This window comes from Dufourea novaeangliae, unplaced genomic scaffold (assembly GCF_001272555.1).
Source record: "Dufourea novaeangliae isolate 0120121106 unplaced genomic scaffold, ASM127255v1 scaffold249, whole genome shotgun sequence".
Classification (NCBI taxonomy): Eukaryota; Metazoa; Arthropoda; class Insecta; order Hymenoptera; family Halictidae; genus Dufourea; species Dufourea novaeangliae.
This window is the reverse complement of record NW_015374124.1, coordinates 304,753-325,240: the sequence shown is the minus strand read 5'-3', so window position 1 is coordinate 325,240 and position 20,488 is coordinate 304,753. Positions and strand designations below refer to the sequence as shown.

Genomic DNA, 20,488 nt, shown 5'->3' with positions numbered 1-20,488 from the left:
ATTTAGTGGCTCTGCCGTGGGGTTGCGCTGTTTTTCGCACTTTCTCCCATCTGACGGCGTTGATTTGAAATAAATTATGTGCTACGTGTTTCAACATTGTGCATCTTTTGAGAACATAAAACGATCGAAATAGAAACACATATTTTTGTTTCTGTCGAAGCTACGCCCAACTATTGTTAGGAGGTCAAAAAGTATAACAAAATTAACATTTTGCTATAATAACTTATATAATATTTTTGCTCCGAGGTAATGTTCTATGTATACCTCAATATTTACTTGGAATACTTTTGAAGTAATCCAACGTCTGTATATGCATTGTAACCTAATTCCAAATCGAATTTCAGTTAAAAATATTACCCATAGGATGTCACGAAGGAAATTTGATGATTCATCAGATGAATCTGATATACAATGTTATCAAAGAAAAAGGCCGCGACCTATTTGCTATACTTCAGATGACAGTATATCAGAGCAAGAATTTAGTATCGACAACTCATGCATTAGGCTTTCTAATTTATATTTGTCTCCGAATACAACGCTCCAAGAAACAGAGTGGCAAACAATTCAAGCGACACAAGCGGAAAAAGAAGTGGCAGAACCAGAGCGTGGGCAAGACGCGGAACTTCTAATAGAAAATATTAATTGCAATGATCCGTTGGAAATATATGAACTATTCGTAACCGACAGCATAATTCTACTTATGGTCCAACAAACAAACAAATATGCCATGCAAATTGGCACTGATAAAAAAACAAAAAAACATCAGAGCTCCTGGATACCTGTTTCAATAGCTGAAATGAGGGCCTTTCTCGGTATACTATTAATTATGGGTGTCGTCCAAATGCTGGACATTAGGTTATATTGGGCTGAGAATAGTATGTACGGCAACGAGCGTATAAAGCGGAGCATGAAGCGCGATCGTTTCTTGTCTATTCTAAAGCATTTACATTTTGTCGATAATGAAACATGCAAAGTTGAGGATCCGTTGTACAAAATTAGAGACTTTATGAAAGAAATTCTTTCAGCATTCAAGAGTAGTGTCAAACCGGGGAAAACTGTTGTCATAGATGAGAGTATGATTTTATGGCGTGGACTAAATATGGGATCAAACTATACAACTTGTGTTTACCAAACGGTTATACGTATGATTTAGATGTATATGTATAGCGGAAAAAGCTCAATAACTTCGACGAATGGACATTCATATGATGTTGTAGAAAAACTAATGAATGGCTTATTATTTGAAGAGTGAATTTTGTATACCGATAGCTATTATTCGAGTGTTCCCTTAACAAAATCACTTCTAGAAAGACAAACGTACTTTTACGGCACAGTGCAGCAAAACCGAAATTTTTTGCCGGTAGAAGCAAAAAAAAAGCAAAAACGTGGCGAAATTCTCGCCATAGAAAATAGCTGCGGCATAAAATTCGTCAAATGGACCGATAAAAGAACTGCCTCCATGGTAACGACTTGTAAAAATCATAAATGCATACTAATCGAAGGAAAATCAGGAAAAATTAAAACCAGATCTTGTTTTTGAGTATAACAATGCTAAAAAGGGTGTCGATTTATCAGATCAAATGGCATCTTATTACAGTTGCTTAAGAAAAACAGTGAAATGGTATAGGAAGATCGCAATACATCTACTTTGCGGGACAGCAATAGTAAATGCGTATTACATACACAAAACATGGGGTAGTGGTCAAATGAGCATTTTGAAATTTAGGGAAAAAATTATTGATAAATTATTAACAACTGAAGAAATGTGAATAAGGCTAATAAAGGATAGCAACCTTCATTTTATAAACAGATATCCGGGCATTGCATGAAATGTTCGCAAGCGCTGCAGGGAATGTTACAGAAAATTGTCAGAACGCGTGGGCACCGTCATAGCCAAACGAAAAGCCAAGCGCGTTACGACATTTTGCCCTCTTTGCGAGAATCAGCCGGCTTTGTGTATACAATGTTTTGAAGAAATTCACAAAAAGAAATAGTTCTCCTATGTATATAAATATGTAAATAAATTTATTAATTACAATAATCACCTTTTTATTAGATTGACACCGGCGTGTACCACCGGTGACTCATCCCGCCCGATGGGACAATTCTGTATGTACCACCGGTGGTACACCCCGTCGCGGACGTGTTAAAACGGAACAACTCTTTTAAAATTGGTCCAAATGTTGTGAAAAAAAAAATTTGAAAAAGTTGCAATTGGTCCGAATCGCGAAGAAAATATTAAAGGTCGTGTTTTACAACTTTCTAATCTGAGGCTATAATGAATATTTAATAAATACATATCGAAGATTTATGTTAGTTATATACATGTTGAAAATTTCATCAAAATCGGTTAACGTTGATACGAGATACAAACGATGAAAAATATTGAAAATCGCAGTTTTTCCCGACTTTCGATCTACAACTGTAGTAAATCTAACAATTCTCACATCTTATGATGCCTGACGCTCGTTTCTGTATTAACCGATTTCAATGAAAGTTTCAGTATGTACATAACTAACATAAATCTTCGATATGTATTTATTAAATGTTCATTATAGCCTCAGATTAAAAAGTTGTAAAACACGACCTTTAATATTTTCATCGCGATTCGGACCAATTGCAACTATAGGAAATGTGCATGAGTTTATAATGAAGTACACGATAGAGTATGAACACAGTTTCTTTATTATAAGGAAAACTACGGAGCACGACTGTATGGTTTGGAAGCCAACACGAAAGTAAAAAAAGCAAAAAGAAAGTCGCACGAAAAAGGACCTCTGTTGGGTCCACTTGAGGAAAACTAAAAATAGATGCGACCGTCGTTTTACTGCTGAGGCCCTTTTCCGAAGGAAGACTGAAGGCCTTCGATCTCTGACCTGAGGACCGTTAACTAAATGACACTGTTTGTATCCTTCGACACTCGGCTTATTTTTGTCACCAGATATTCCAACAGCAACTTTATCAAATTTTGTTTTCACATCATTTAGTAAATTAATGTCTCTAACTTCACAAAAATGCTCAAGTCATTGGGACCAATTTTAAAAGAGTTGTTCCGTTTTAAAGGGTGTACGAATACTTTTTACACCCACTGTAGAACGTTCACTACTTGTATTGTATTTGTCTTCAGTTACCTGCTGTACATAGATACTTATTATTAAACTTGGTTAAACAGTATTAGATTAATTATTTTCTAATACCCCTTACACAATATTAATTCAACGTGTGACGTCCGGAAAGACCAAAACATTCGGCTGACGATTCGCGACGGAACAAAGGTGACTAAACGCTGTTCATTCATATCACGTATGCCCGTGACTGTCAGGCGTCCTGTCACGGACGTGTGCGTTAAGTGGTTAATAAGATAGTAATATTTTTTATATTCAGTATGTTACATATGCTTGGTCTTTAATAAAAATGCTGTAATATTTTTGGAGAATAATTACGAATATTATTAGGGGAGCACGTGTTTTTGATGGAAATTTGGAAAACAGATAGATCTAATATGCCTGATGTACTTTTCACTTGAATGTGAATTAATATAACGGCTGCATCGTAGGATCCACCCTTTAAAAATGTGCCACATGTTTAGTAGCACCCTGTATGAATGGCGGTAATCCTTATTAGAATCTTTATTGACTACGTTTTCGGGACCATAATGACATTATGGTCGGGATGATCTGATAATAACGCAAGTGTTCGAGTCACGTTGCACCAGTGAAATGACCAAGGGAAAATTTCCCGTCACGCCCTACCATAGTGGCGGCCAGAATCCCATTTGATTATCATAGAATTTCTGTTTCTTCGATCCGATGGCGTATTATTAATTTTTTTCGCTGGGTACGTTCCTCCGGTTTTCAGTCGGCGGGCATAATCACGCTGTTTGCCCGTGCGAGAGTGACTTACGGGTCGTTATTACCGCCACGGTGAGTTGTTCGGATCATTTCGCTGCAAGATAAACGTCGCCGTAAGCTCGGGAAGATGACAGATATGCTCCCTTTATTGATACCAGATACATTGGAATTTTATTGCGTCGTTATCGCGAGAATTATGGGCCGTTTTAAATTCTGGATTCCCTTCGTTATCTTATTAGAATCATTACGGAGAACTTATTGCAACGACTTGAAGAACGAGGAACTCCCGCAGAAGTGAATGACTTAAAATTGCTCCACGTAATTGCCTGCCTGAAATTTTAACGCCGCAAGACGGAAGGGAGAAATGGGTCCGTTTTCAGATAATCCCTTACTCAATTGATTCCGAGTTACTTTACATAACTACATTATATGCGTGTTAAACAATGATTAAACATACATACACTGCCAGACAAAAATATTTCAATTAAAGAAAGTAGAAAATATTACTTTATAAGTATTTAAGAGACTGTTAATGTAAAAAGTAAATTGGTGATTACTATTTGAAAGAAACTAGGGTATTGATAGAAAGTGACAGTTGAACTGTGAATTTTGATGACACAGAAGTTTTTTTAATTTATCAGCGATTCTATCAGGTTCCAGTTAATCTTCGTCTGGATAGAAGAGCCTCTAAGGATATTTTATTATTTCATAATAAACAATATAATAAGACACTGTTACTGGACGTGAACCGTTGGGGACGTTAAAAAAAATACAACTTGCCTATCACTAACACTTAATTAACACTTTTATTATAATAATTGTACAACTGTGCAATTCCACTGGGAAACTGTACTAAAATTTTTCGCTACGGCAGACTTTGAGACATAGCGTGTGTGACATACGGTCGAAGTATTGTCACGATATACGCTGTGAATGACGAAAATTTTCGTCAGTGTGCATTTTTCAGAATTTATATGGAAACCGTCGAAACACTGAATCTTACTGGATTAGACTCATATCATCGATTTATTGATGAGCACTATTGGAAATGGGTTAAAATAAATAGTAAATACTATAATCCTTTTTCTCCTATTTCTTGGCTTGGAAGGACGTCTTAATGCTTTGGAAATCGTACTCGAAGTGAAGAAAAATCCGTAAGAGCACGACCGAGAGTCAGTTGTCCACTTAAGAAAGAAAATAGACCCGAACTGCATACAGTTTATTACCCAGCCCTCAGGTCAAAACGTTACAGGCCTACGGGTACGATGACATCTGGTCAATTGTATAATTTTGACTAAAACCCGTGTTTCTCATACATAACACTATTCATTTTTGCTTATTAACTGACACATTATAATTATGTAGTAACAATCCAACAAGCACCTATTTCGATTTTAGAGCGCCTATAGGCGCCAACAGTATTGAAAGGGTTAATTAACTGAATTATCGCGCGCTTGATGTCGCTCTTTACATGGTGCCTTTGCGACGAAATACTCTTATCTTGTTTAGTCTATCGTAATATAAACATCGAGTCCTGGTTACAATATATATATATATACAAATAACAATATATAATAAATAAGTAAAAACATAATGTTACTAAATTACTAAATAAATAAACTAAGTTAAAAGAAGTAAGATATTTGTAAGTTATCGTAATACGGCGGGTCCGTTTCTTTCGACGTTCGAAAGGAATCTGAGATTCGGTTACGTACTGCACCTTCCAAAAAGGACTTTGTGGACCGTCGTCGTTGTATGTATACATATACGACTGACGGTCGTATCTTCCGTTAATGTTTAACGTCTCTTTTATGGTGATCGGTCAAACATAAACCCGATCACCTTACAACGTTGACCTAAACATTTGCTTTTAATTTAAAAGGAGATGTTACGTTTCTTTCCATTCCATTTATACAATTCTTTACAGAATTCTAACATTCGGCCACCCTAACGGAATGTCTGTTCTCGGACTACTTTAACGAAATGATTTCTTACTTCCTTTGCTATACTTACTCTATCCCCTATTCGCCAACGTTCAACAATTTCCTTACCTTCGTATTTGTTTCCAAATTTTTAAATGTCAACGCCATAAGCACCGTTCGCTTAACGTGTATTTCATTGCATGGCAACATGGAGCTGCATAACTTCTGCCCCGAAATCAGCGTTCTGCTCCGGGTGTACCCCCACTACGCGGCTCAAGCTGCCTCGTGCGCTACTTATAGCCGCGTACCCATCTGAGCATGCGGCCCGAACCGAATGAGCACGGGACAATTGGCGGACGCACGCTGAAGACGCGAACGTGCGCTGAAGTGGCCGACGAAGCGAACACAAACACCATTCGGCCGAGCTGTTCGCCCGATCCAGTCGTTGTCGGTATATCAAAGTAAGCACGCCACAGTATGTTTTAGGTCTGTGAAGTTAGCACCCCCAAATGTAAAATTTTATGGAAAACAAACAGTATTCGTTTGTCCACGATTTGTCCACCCCAAATTTTCGTTTGTCCACCTAGCAGAATCGAATTATCAACAAAAAAGACATAAATAATGAGATATGATTGCTCTGAGCATTTCTTATTGCATTTTTTCCAAAGTACACATTGGAATCGTTTGTCCACGATATGTCCACGTTGGTCCACCCCAACAAAATTTTGGTTGGACAAATGTGGACAAATCGTGGACAAACGAAAACTGTTTGTTTTTAGCATAAAATTTTGCATTTGGGGGTGTTCACTTCACAGACCTGAATGTTTTGGCTTCCGAAGAACAGAAGCCATGGGTAGAGATATTGTACTTACAAGGGAAGGACCCCAATTAGTATCACTTTGATTTTATCGATATTTTGTAGGATGATAGAATAGGGTAAACCAACCAGTGAATGACCGAACTGTTGTATTTATGGACGTTTGAGATTAATACTTAAATGTATTTATTTATAACAACAAAACAAGTGTTGAAGTTGCAATTACATTTTTTTGAAATTTTTATAAAAATAATTATTTATTCTTATAGTAATTTTTTAAAAATTATTCATAAAGTACAAAACGACTGAAAGTCCAGTACATTACTGCTACATTTTCAAAATATTTTTAATAAGAATTGTACTTACTAATGTTTACTTAAGGGGTCATGCTCAGTCAGAAATTTTCAAAAAATCGATTTTTCACTTTCTACATTTTCTGTAAGTACAACATCTCGAGAATATTTTGTGCAACTTTCAAGGTAATTCAATTAGAAATGACAGAATTACAGGCGTTAAAAAATGAACATTTTATATAATTGTAAGCTTGTATAAAAAAGGACAACGTGAATACGTCCTATCTAAACCATGGAATAATATTTGATCGAAGCGAGAGCTGAGTGTGAACGGAGCGAGAGCGGATCGATAGTGTGGATCGACCTTTATTGGACCGGCTGTTTTTCATCTGTTGGAGGCGGAAAAATTTAACGTCCATCCCTCAGGTTTAGCCCGGTTCTAACATTGTTCTTTCAAATGTTTTAAATCGGAGAAACGTACCCCTAAAAAAATACATTCCATGACCATATCCACGAAGAGTACTAACTTCGTAAGCAGAAAACTTTCATAAACGACTCGCCATTGCGTCAGGAGCACCCCGTACTATTTCAGTATTCCATATCTTGCTAGCGAAACCGGGGCAATAATGTATGTACAGTGGGTGTAAAAATTATTCGTACACCCTTCAAACCGGAACAACTCTTTTAAAATTGGTCCAAATGACTTGAGTGTTTTTGTGAAGTTAAAGACATTAATTTACTAAATGGTGTGAAAAAAAAATTTGAAAAAGTTGCAATTGCTCCGAATCGCGAAGAAAATATTAAAGGTCGTGTTTTACAACTTTTTAATCTGAGGCTATAATGAAAATTTAATAAATACATATCGAAGATTTATGTTAGTTATATACATGTTGAAAATTTCATCAAAATCGGTTAACGTTGTTACGAGATACAAACGATTAAAAATGTTGAAAATCTCAGTTTTTCCCGACTTTCGATCTACAACTTTAGTAAATCTAACAATTCTCACATCTTTTGATGTCTGTCGCTCGTTTCTGTATTAACCGATTTCAATGAAAGTTTCAGTATGTACATAACTAACATAAATCTTCGATATGTATTTATTAAATTTTCATTATAGCCTCATATTAAAAAGTTGAAAAACATGACCTTTAATATTTTCTTCGCGATTCGGACCAATTGCAAGTTTTTCAAATTTTGTTTTTCACATCATTTAGTAAATTAATGTCTCTAACTTCACAAAAAAATCAAATCATTTGGACCAATTTTAAAAGAGTTGTTCCGTTTTAAAGGGTGTGTTTCGTTCGAATCGCGGAGGGTCACCGCGGTCCGAACGGGTTGCCGGGACCGTCCAGACGGGGACGCACAGTGAGAAAAATGAAGCGCGTTTTGATTGCGGACGCACGGGTCGTAAATCCGGCGTTTCACGGAGACAAAGAAAGATAGGAAACGAACAAAGGCGCAGACGAAATTACTGAGAAATTTCAAGGACTGCTCAGTTTCGGAGGAGATCACTCAGTAAAGAGTGGCTTTCATCATCGCAGTACCACTTGAGTGGAAGTTGAGAATGGATGAGAAAGGGCAAGGAACAATCGGATAGACAATACGATAGAAGAATTGGAAGAAGTCACGACGGCACGGAAACGACGGGTTTCGCGAGGCGTGTACTGAGGATAAAACCGACGGGTTTCTATCACCACAACTGGAAAGGATCACGACGGCACGGAAACGACGGCTTTCGCGATGCGCGTACTGATGATAGAAACGACGGGTTTCTGTGCCTTGTTCGCGAGAGCACGGAAAACGACAGGTTTTCGCTAGATGACTCTCGGGAGTTGTTAATGACGGGCAAGAAACAGCTTTAACGGTTGACAAGTTGATCGCGGTCGAAGAGAACAAAGCGAACTGCTTTGATGTCGGGCGATCGAAATGAACTTGTCGCGACACGATGTTGATTTTTGGTCGACGCTCACGGTCACGGCGGCAGGTGGAACGCGGAGGCCCCCGTCCTCCCTTAGCCGCGACACAAACATACACGGCCTTCGCACGATGAGCCAAATAGAATCGGCCGACCGAATACAAGTTCAAACAGGGTGTACGAATATTTTTTACACTCACTGTATGTATCGCTATATGCAGTCACGGGTGTGTGTGCGTGCTGTGCGTTATCACGGTGTCTAACGTAGTTCCTAAAATCGGAAACTTTTATGTAGAGGTGCGCTCGAACCAGTGTGATTTTCGTGGGACATCATGTCCCGTAAGATGTTAGGTCTATTCTTATATCTCGTCTATGGTTGTACGAAGACTTTCTCGAGTGATTGTACGTAGGTACCAACTGTCTTAACACTCTAATTTAACGGGATTCCCTCTATCGTGGTTCCCTTTACGTTTTTATAATCGTCAAGAGCGGCCCAGAAGCGTCGCGACAACAAAAGGAGTCGAAGAAGGATATTCTTGTGGAAGGTGGAAGGATAACAGAGAAAAAGGGAGCAGGGAGGAAGGAAGACTCTCTCTCTCTCTCTCTCTCTCTCTCTCTCTCTCTCTCTCTCTCTCTCTCTCTCTCTCTCACACGATATAAGCCGTATCAGTTATAATTTACAATGTTATGGCGATTTTATGTATATCTTCGCAGAGCCGTTCTCCCCCGCGCTGAGAAGTATTATTTAAATTAAACGGGGCTAAACTAAGCGAACCGGGCGGCATCGAAGTGGCGGTATGTAAATTATTATCGCGGAGCGATAATTTAAATGCATATTTCGCCTCCTATATCATTTTATTATTGCCAGCCAAGTTAAGTCAGTTCGTGGGCGAACGTTTACGGGAACCGTCGCGCACCCTGTAACTACACACCCCCTCCCACGGCCCCGGGTACAGCTTGTATTAGAAACGCTATCGAAGCGTTTTCCCCATATAATCCTCATTGTTACTGCCTGCGGGACCATAATATCCTGTCGGGTAACGGCTACCGGCCAGGATTAATACTCAACGACTAATTGTATACCGCAAGGAAGTGCCAGCTCATCCACCTTTGCCTCTAGTCTTCCAAGACATCCCCGTGGTCTGCCTGTGCTATGTCACTTTGCGCTTAATTACTCACCCGATTAATGATATTTGCTGTCCCACCATGTGGACACTCCGATCGCTGGGATGTATTGAACAAGGGGACACTTATTTCTGTTATTCAAAGGTCATTTTACTGATCTTCTGTATAGGTTTTAGGTTTCAGAAAGCTATAATTCAATTCTTTCATTTAAATCTTGGGTTTCGTAAACAGTATTCCTATAATTGTTAACTGCTGTTAAAAGTTTCAGTATGTTTAGTGTATTCGGATTATTTGTAAAGGGTATACTGGTGGTTTAACCGTAACTCTTGTGACAATAACCAACATTTTTAAGAAGTAACAACTGAGGACGAAATAGTCTCATGAGCTACAGTTGGATTACGATACAGACGTGACTTCTTCACTATTTTGAGTTACCATTACATGCTTCGTAATATATTTTCCCACTAGGATTTTTAGATTATTAGATCATGAACAAGAAAATTGATCTTCAATTACTCAAATAATGAGGCGTTTCTTAACACTAGGTTCACGGGACATGTCATTTTGATGCATTTCGAATGCCTTCTAATCTCGAAATTCTCTATATGATATACCTATCTCTACGGATACGCGTCAATTTGACGCGATCGTAAATTGAGTATTAAATAAAATCAATTGTTTTTTAAAGACAATTTGCGGTTTCATTTACGCGTGTCCGTAGAGATAGATATATAACAAATGTTCGTAAATCTAGTGTTAATAAAATTAGCGGCACAGAGTATTATGGGCAGACCACCTATAGTAATCGATGCACCCTCCCTATCGAGACTCATAATGTTCCCACAACGAGATTCAACTAGAAGAAAGCAACTCACGGATCGTGTTATGTGTGTCACGATGTTCCAATAAAAAAATGTAAAGAAACGCATAAAAGTTGCAGGAGCTGCAAGCGATCAATCTGAGACGAACAAACAAACACATTTATAAGGTGCAAAAGATATCCACTAATATACAATTTTCATAAAATTTTCAAATTATCAATCACAATAAATTTCCAAATAGCAACAGCTAACAAAAAGGGCTAACATTAGAATAAAAGAACTACCACTAGTGTCGCGTCACCGGCCACTAGCAGTTAGCATTCACATGACGCGTTACTGTGGCGTCATCGATCGTCACAATGTTAATTTCACCAACTAATGCTACATGTCAACATAAGTGCAACTTTCGAGAGCGCCCCAACAACTCATGCCCCCATGAGACGAAATTTCTGTTACCTCTCCTCACATATCAGTATTTATTATACCGCACGCCTACTCGAGAATGCTGATTTCAAGAGTTAACACTCTCAAGTGTAGTACACGTAGCTATCGCAAGAATTTAGCATCCGTTTCGTTTCAATTAGTCACTAACAGTTATTTCAATTATCAAACCGCGTCACGTCAGAGGCACGCGGCTTTGAACGAGGATGAATCCATTCGGTCCAGCAGGAGCCGCTAGAATAAAAGGGAAATATATGGAAGGAAAGATCTAATTTGTTCCTGTCGGGTCTGTTTTCGGCTAGGGGGTGGTGGCCACCAGAGCGCGTGGGGGGTGGGAGGACGGGGGGGGGTAACGGAGCGAAATTAATATTCATAAGCGTACAGAAAGGTCTCGAGGGCGGGGTCAACTTACATGTATCTTTCGCTGCTGACCCTGGGCTACCGGGGCGATAACGGTCAGGAATTAAAATACTACCCAACCAAATTTTAACCCTACTTTGTTATTAGGAACACACGAATGGACGTATCCGTGAACCTTAGCCACCGCCGCTGTTCGTCGAAATGTAAATCTAAGCTGACTGTGTCGCGGGGGAGAACTATCGCGGCTGTTACTCTGAATTTGTTACACGAATCTACCAATTTTTACTTTCCGTTAGCACCCAGAAGATCTTTGAGTTCGTCGTCGACGAATCTACTGATCGCAGAGCAAAAGGGAAGTTTAACGTTTTATATTTGATCACGACTTTGGAGTAAAATTTTCACAAACTCAGGGACAACAGAACCTTCCGTATCCGAAATTGGGAAACATGAGCACGTGCATAATAAAATTGAATTTTGGAATTATGGGACACCTAGTTTTCTGATATTGATTTTTACGTATTTTGAATAATGAAAATAAAATTTATGGACTTCAAATTAGGTACTTTTGTGATTGAAACAATTAATTCTTTATTTGTACTAGTATACAAAAATAGACAAACATTCTCCGTATGAAATCAGTTTTTGTATTAATTACATCAATAATGAATTATTATTACGTATCTACAAAGTGTAGTTTTTCAATTGGAAAAAGTATAGCTCGTGTACACAAAAAAATAATGTATCTAATACCAAATCACAATAAAAATTATTTTTAATAACGATTTGCTGTTCAACTACGATTAATGAATTGAACATTTTTTGTTTTTACAAATGCATAAATACAGGGTGTCCCAAAACAGCTTCGAAATAACTTCTTTTGAAATAACTTTTTCCTTAGCAAAAATGTCATCCGAGGCTTTGTTAACGGGATATTAACGAAAAACCCCGACCAATCAGAGCGCCAGTCTGCCGACCGAGCTTCCGAGGTAGCGTTAGCTACGCGCTGGTAGCTGCGATTGGTAGCCAAAGATTAACAAGGGAACGTTTTGTACTCTTACATTAGAAAATGAACAATTTTGGGTACGTTTTGTAGTCCCTCTAACCCTCATTAAAAGTGAAAACCCATAGGTGCCCGTTTTTTGATTTAGCCAAAATACCGGGCATCAAAGTAGGTAAAAATATTAGGTGAAGTAGACCCTAAACATTTGGATTACGTAATGCAGTATTGTTGTAATAACATAAGTATGTTTATTTCATGCAAAAAAAAAAAACCATTATACTTCTTTTTATGCATTACAAGATTACTTATTAAACTTATTATTACAACAATAACTTCTTAACTACGTATATCGGTAAAAGCAACTCATGTGACTTTTCCGCACGCCTTGAATATTCTGCTTTCTTTCGGGGTCTCTCCATTCTTCTCGTCGCGTCTGTGCCCCATAGCGTCAAAAACCAAAAGCACTCCCGGGCGGCAACATACGAATCTCCATAACACTTCTGAATACAACTAATATTTTACAATTGTTCTGATACTTTAGCTATTCGATGCGACTATCCGTTAGCGATCTATTCACTTTTATGCTCGTGCGAACCTCGAAAACGATAGATGTCGCTTCAGGTATAGTGAAAATCAGGGGTGTACGGGTACCTGACATTTCGGGATCAGGTCGGGTCGGGACAAGTCGGGCGAAAGCGGCCGGGATCCCGACAGTATAAATCGCATCGGGATCCCGACAGATGTCAGGTCCCGAATGATATTTTCGAGACCTCTTCCGTTTAACGGCAAAAAATTATACTATACAATATGATGCCGTACTGAATCTTCAGGTTCATGATATGAACTATAAATGCTAAATAAGTTAACGATTCCAAATGGAATCTTGCGGTTGGACAGGGTTAATAATACAATCTTCAGTACACATTTCTTGGTACGTTATGTTTTTATTAAGTAAAATAAATAAGGTGGCGGTATTAGGCACATTTAATCTATCATACAACATACAGGCATATATAATACTATTTTAAATTATAATGTAAAAAACATAATTGTTGCCGGACAATGTCGAGGACTTATGTTTTTTACATTATAATTTAAAATAATATTATATATGACTGTATGTTGTATGATAGATTAAATGTGCCTAATACTGCCACTTTATTTATTTTACTTAATAAAAACATAACGTACGAAGAAATGTGTACTGAAGATTGTATTATTAACCCTGTCCAACCGCAGGATTTCATTTGGAATCGTTAATTTATTTAGCATTTATAGTTCATATCATGAATCTGAAGATTCAGTATGGCATCGTATTGTATAGTATAATTCTTTGCCGTTAGACGGAAAAGTTCTCGAAAGTATCATTCGGGACCCGAAGATGTTTTGGGACCCGAAGATGTTTTGGGACCCGAAATCTGTCGGGATCCCAGCCGCTCTTGCCCGACTTGTGCCGACCCGACCCGAGTCTCGGGAATCCCATGATTTCGGGTACCCGCTCACCCCTGGTGAAAATGTATGGTACTTTTCAACATTAAAGCCGTGCACATTGTACAAAGGGAATGTTAAAACACATTGGGGATGCACAAGAACAGTTATTAAAATCGAAATATATTTCCTTTAGTTCTTTAAATCTTACTGATTCCACAGGAAATCCCGCATTGGACCAGGCATATCGAAACATAGGTTTTAGCAATTCTAAACTAAACTGGTTGTGTATTAAAAATACAACAGCACTATCACAGGATTCTTCAATCAATCGTTTTGTTCCTGCTGGTGTTTTCTTCGAATTAAAGAACAGCAATATACATATAATGACCGGATATGGTTTTCGTCAGGTGTCATTTTAAGTCAGAATAAGCAAATGCTTTTGGCTACAGGGTAGGAACTTGTTGACAGATTTTGTTATAGCAGAATGACCAATTTTTTAGAAACAAAAGAAAATCGGCGTGGAATATAAATTCGGTATACCCCAGCGAAACTTACGAGGGAACATGCCGAATCGGTACACGCCAATTTTAATGAAACTTATATGGGAGATACTTCTCCAAAAAATATTTGACATGTATTTTTGATTAGCCATCGTCCATGTTAAGGGTGTGGTAACAGTTCTTGTCGCGTCCGTCCGCGCGTATTCTTTTTCGAATCCGCCGGGAGTTGTAAATTTCACGCTCGACCGTCGTGGTACGCGTACAGTTACGACTGATGTCCGCGAAATGAATATTAGGCAACTGTTTCAATATTCTCTAAGTGAGAATAAACAGGTTAATTGCTTGACCGGTGGAGCTGACGAATCACGAGTATTGTGATCGTGACTTGTCGAATGATTGTTTGCCATGAAATGTTCGAGTCCGAATGACTGTTGTCGATACGAGTGTTCGAATACGAATACGTGACTTGTCGATACGAGTGCGTGAACGATCTAATTACGAATGTTTCAGTCTCTCTAAAATAACTCTATAGCCGTCGTTTCGGATCTACGACGGAACAGTTCTCAAATTTCAGGGATGAAAATATATTTCTTGGAATATCTCGGAAAATAGAGAGAGTTGGAAACCGTTTTCTTTTTTTAAATTAAGTTTTTGAATGAAGAATTTGGGCACATAAGAAAATTCAAGAAAAAACTATTTCTTTAAATAAAATCTTATAAACTTTTATTTTTGTTTAATTATCTCACGTTGCTAAATATCCCATTCAAGAAGACACAATGTAAAAAAATGTTTCGCTACTCCCTCTAGTTTCCGAAATTTAAAAAAAAAATATATTTTTGGCCGGCAACTTTGAGGGCTGCTATCACCCCCTTAATAGGGACGATGGCTGTTTAAAAAAAATACATGTCAAATATTTTTTGGAAAACTATCTCCCATATAAGTTCCATTAACACATTGACTGCCACAGTGAAAATGACCGTACGTAGCCAGACACACTTTATCTCGTTTTTTAAGTCATAAATCGTCGAAAATATATGCGTGTAGTTGATAGAGGCTGTTGGTCTTGTTTTAAATTATACTACGATCTTACTTTTACGCAAAAACTTTATAACGACATTTAAATAATCCAGCTTCTTTGGAATGTACGTGTCACCCATATTTGGGTGACGTGGCAGTCAAAGTGTTAAAATCGACGTGTGCGGGTTCGGTATGTACCCTTGTTAGTTAACGATCTAATATAAGTAAAGTAAAAACTGAGGTAGCCAGGGAAACTAGCAGACTCTGAATAAGCTTCCAGCATAGTCGGAAAGCGGTTCATGTTCCGGTTGTATTCGAACGTCGCCAAAAGAGAAACTTTGTTCGCCAGTTGGCCGACATTTAAGCCGAGTAGTACGCTATCTGGCTAACGCGCCATTCATCTGTTAGTACACGCAGCTACTACGCAGGCACGTAGTCGCAGACACACATTTCGTACTCGTAGTCGCCCCTCCCCTCTACAATGAGTTTATCTCTGTATCTTTCGGATGTTAGACGACCCTTGGTACTTCCTGCAGTTTAGTTTCCAGGGCGCGACTCCGTGTGATTTCGAAGGGTGCGTGTTTCAGGTCCATGTTTCCTTGTAATACATGCTCAGGTGGGCACAGGCACACGGGTGCATACACACGAACTGCCAGGGACCGTGTACACGTACGGCCGGATAGAGTTCCCTTGAATCTGGCAATTTCATAACCCGGGAGTTAAAACCGCAGCACGAATGCCGTATCTTAGCCTGTCCCGTCTCCCACCCCATCCAAGACTTTCTCTCGCTTTCCCGTCGCGCTGGATATTATTATCAGTCTGACAATAAGTTTAATTTTAGATACCTAGCTACTGGAGTAATTCTTACCATTCTCGTATACTGTTGTAGTCCTTTCTTTCCGAAGGACTACTCGGAACTGAAAACGAGACTATACATAGAATGTAATGGTTACCTGCATATCAATCGTTTAATTACAGCCGTACTTAACTTTTTGCACAGTTTCTTTTTATTGACAAGAAGAGAACCTCAACTTCGGGTTGCCGATCTTAATGAAACATTTAGATCATGTAGCAGGATTTTTAAGCTACGTACAGCGAGTGTAAAAAGTATTCGTACACCCTTTTGAAACGGAACAACTCTTTTAAAATTGGTCCAAATGACTTGAGTTTTTTTGTGAAGTTAGAGACATTAATTTCCTAAATGATGTGAAAAAAAAATTTGAAAAAGTTGCAATTGGTCCGAATCGCGAAGAAAATATTAAAGGTCGTGTTTTACAACTTTTAAATCTGAGGCTATAATGAAAATTTAATAAATACATATCGAAGATTTATGTTAGTTATATACATGTTGAAAACTTCATCAAAATCGGTTAACGTTGCTACGAGATACAAACGATTCAAAATGTTGAAAATCGCAGTTTTTCCCGACTTTCGATCTACAACTGTAGTAAATCTAACAATTCTCACATCTTTTGATGTCTGTCGCTTGTTTCTGTATTAACCGATTTCAATGAAAGTTTCAGTATGTACATAACTAACATAAATCTTCGATATGTATTTATTAAATTTTCATTATAGCCTCAGATTTAAAAGTTGTAAAACACGACCTTTAATATTTTCTTCGCGATTCGGATCAAATGCAACTTTTTCAAATTTTGTTTTTTCACACCATTTAGTAAATTAATGTCTCTAACTTCACAAAAAAAACTCAAGTCATTTGGACCAATTTTAAAAGAGTTGTTCCGTTTTAAAGGGTGTACGAATACTTTTTACACCCACTGTATGTCCACACTGGAACAACAACGAGCAACTTTTTGTCGCCTCTTGCTGCTGCATGTTTCAAGACATTTTCAAAAAGCTGAAGAAATTCGGAGGCATGCAACTTATGAATGCACTGAAGCATGATGATTTCTTAACAGATGGATTACACTTCAAAGCTTTCGACGCTTCTCACGTACAGACCTAGAATATCTACTTCGGGGCATCGATGCTATTATACGAGAATTATTTTAATATTTCTAAGTTTTGTGGCGGGCAACAAAGCGTACACACTGAAGAAGTATTTGTCTCTGTTGTCACGTGTTGCCGCGTGTTTTCTATTTTTCGTTGATCGCTTCGAATGAAAACAGGCAACAAACCGCGACATTTGTTGCTAGCTCTTTCAAGATACATGCAGCATTAAAAGAAAGTTGCTCGTTGTTGTTTCAGTGAGAACGTAGTTTTATTCTTTATAAATCACCCCCATACACGGTCCGTTCGAAAAATAACTGGACTTGTTAAGAAGACATAGAAGGAACTAGTAGCGGCATTTACTCGAAAATTTTGTCGTCCACAAATAACATCCTTGACTGATACTTCGTCAAACTATTATGGCTTATTATGGATTATTACAAACCGAGTCATAGCACCCGAGGTAGCAGTACCTCTTGTACACGAGTTGAAAAATGAGCATGAAACAAAGAGCCAACATTAAATTCTGTTTCAAGGCTCCCACAAACCAACGCGAAATATTCGCTGCGGCAGCGCATATATTTTGCGGCGATAGATTTGTTATAGATAAATTTTTCGCATTGGTGTGAACAGTCTCATAAGACGTCGTGCATTGTAAACTGTTGCGAATCTATCGCCGCGAAATATTCACTACTGCTGCGAATATTTCGCGTTGGTTTGTGGGAGCCTTTAAACTTGACAGAACATTAAAAAGTCTATAGCGATCATTGCTTATCGCGTAGACAAGGTTACGGTTAGTTTAAACGGTTTGAGGCGGTTCGAGATGATATTCTAGACACGAAAGGCTTCCCAAACCACAGCTCCCGATTTTCATGAAACATTGTGGGATTGTAGAGGGCATTGAGAAGGGGTGAAATCGTTTTTTTTAGTATATTCTATTAACCGTAAGATATAGGAACAAACTTGTAATGGGAAAACTGAATGATATTAAAAGATCTATCACACTGCAAAAGCAAAAGGTATATTGTATAGATATACATATGTATATGAAATACATTCAGGGTGTAACAAAAATGTTGGAGGACCCGGAAATGGGAGACTCGTGAGGTGATTTGAAACAAGCTTTTTCTTAGCAAAACTGTTATCCGAGGTTTTGTTAACGAGATAATAACGAAAAAACCTGACCAATCAGAGCGCGAGTCTGCCGGCCGAGTTCCTGCGGTAATGTTGGCTACGCACTGCGATTGGTTTCAGTTCTTTCGATTATCTTTGCGCGCGGCGGCCAGCTAAGTGCAGCAACGGTCACACTCACAAGGAATATCGGAGACTGTTACACTTCGAGTTTGATGAAACTTTGCAGAAATATTTATTAGACCTATCAAAGAAGACAGCTGTAACTCGTTTGTGTCCGTTTTTCACTTTGAGGGAGATATCGACCCTTTTATCCAAACCGCCCTTTCTATGTACGTGCTTATTATATTGTCGTAAACAACAAATGATATCAAAAAATGGTTGCAATAAAAGTTATATCGTTTCTTGAGATCTATAATGTTGCGTGAAAATTTTTATTGAAAAAGTCATTCGTTTTAGAAAATTCAATCCGCCCCCACCTCCCGCCTTTTTGAAGAACTTTATTTTTTTTTTATCGATAAAAGCGTCTATTTATTACAAAAATTCAACGATGTCTTAAAGTATATAATTGTTATAATTGTTCCGTTGGAATTCTCAATTTAAGTTTTGTGATCTTTCTGTATTGACTGTTAAGTCGACCTATACTCGCGACGTTGATAAGATGTTTGATCAGAACCATTTCTTCATACGTTTTACATGTCATTTACATAATTGTAAGATTAATTTCTTCATCGTATCATGAAGTTTATTTAATTTCTAGACTTTCTACAATATACAGAGTATGTTGTGTCGAATGTAATAATCGACGTCGTGTCGTACGCCAAATTAATATTGTGCGACTGGTATAAAATTTATTTTGAAATAATTGACGACTCAGTAAAGGTACTATGTAAAATTTATTTACTGCAAGATACGGTTACGATCGACTGGTTTAATATCGTGTGTTCGTGTGTCGTGCAAATAACTCCATATATGTATAGGTTTTGTCAATACCCTGTATTTCTCTCACTTTGACTGTAGGTCGCGAGTTGACGATAGATCGCTGGTTTGAAATTCTTACTGGGCCTTTTGTTATTTGGTGATCTATCGGTCGGCTGTCGATACAAAACAGTGCACTCACACACAATCATACCGGACACATACATACGCCTGAACGGAGCGACTGACCTCCGAAATGTTTTTATTTTTGGGGTCAACAAAACATATCTACGTTTGCGGACGACAATTTTCGTAATATACATAGGACGGAGTTTCGCTGTTCCGGCATATAATTATACAACGGAATAGAGTATTTCCAACGTAGTAGTACAATTGAAAAGGCGCTTAATCTACATACAAACATAAGCTGAAAATATAGGGTAAGAGATTTTGATATACATAGTAACATTCTCATTCATTCATACTGTGTTCATCAAATCAACACCTATACATACTTCGCTTATTCTAACTTTATTTTTTATTCTAATATAATATTACATGTATACATATAATAACCAATATTATTCGACATAGCTTTTGCAGTAGTGAAATTCTTTAAAAATGTGTTCGAAACGTAAATATTTTTTACACCAAACACAACCGCCACTTGACGTTTTTCCATATATCCACTTTTGTACCATGAATGCTTAAACAAATTTTGGTATCTAGGTGAGGACAACTGATTACGTACTAGAGCTTGGAGTTTTATGATATTATTTCGTTGATGTAAAATAACGTCATGATCCAATAAAATGAACAAGGTCTTGCAAAACATTTCGGCAGTGTCCACTCCATGAATCTACATAGTAGGAGAACGCTTCGTGATCCGATGTTTGTTAAAAATATTTCAGTAAACCAAGTTTTAAAGTGCTCGGAAGTTAATTTGCCAGATTTCGAAGTAGAAACATGAACATTTGGAGCACTGAATAAATT

At 37.9% G+C, this 20,488-nt stretch overlaps 1 protein-coding gene across 1 annotated transcript; it reads left to right on the top strand.

Moving 5' to 3' along the window:
- Positions 1-364: 364 nt before the first annotated feature.
- On the top strand, positions 365-1,153 carry LOC107191220 (piggyBac transposable element-derived protein 4-like). Its single transcript, XM_015580208.1, has one exon. The coding sequence runs from the start codon at positions 365-367 to the stop codon at positions 1,151-1,153; it is 789 nt and encodes a 262-aa protein (XP_015435694.1).
- The last annotated feature ends 19,335 nt before the right edge of the window (positions 1,154-20,488 follow it).

Coding starts and splice junctions, on each gene's coding strand:
- LOC107191220 (XM_015580208.1), top strand. CDS start 365: ATGTCACGAAGGAAATTTGATGATTCATCAGATGAATCTGATATACAA.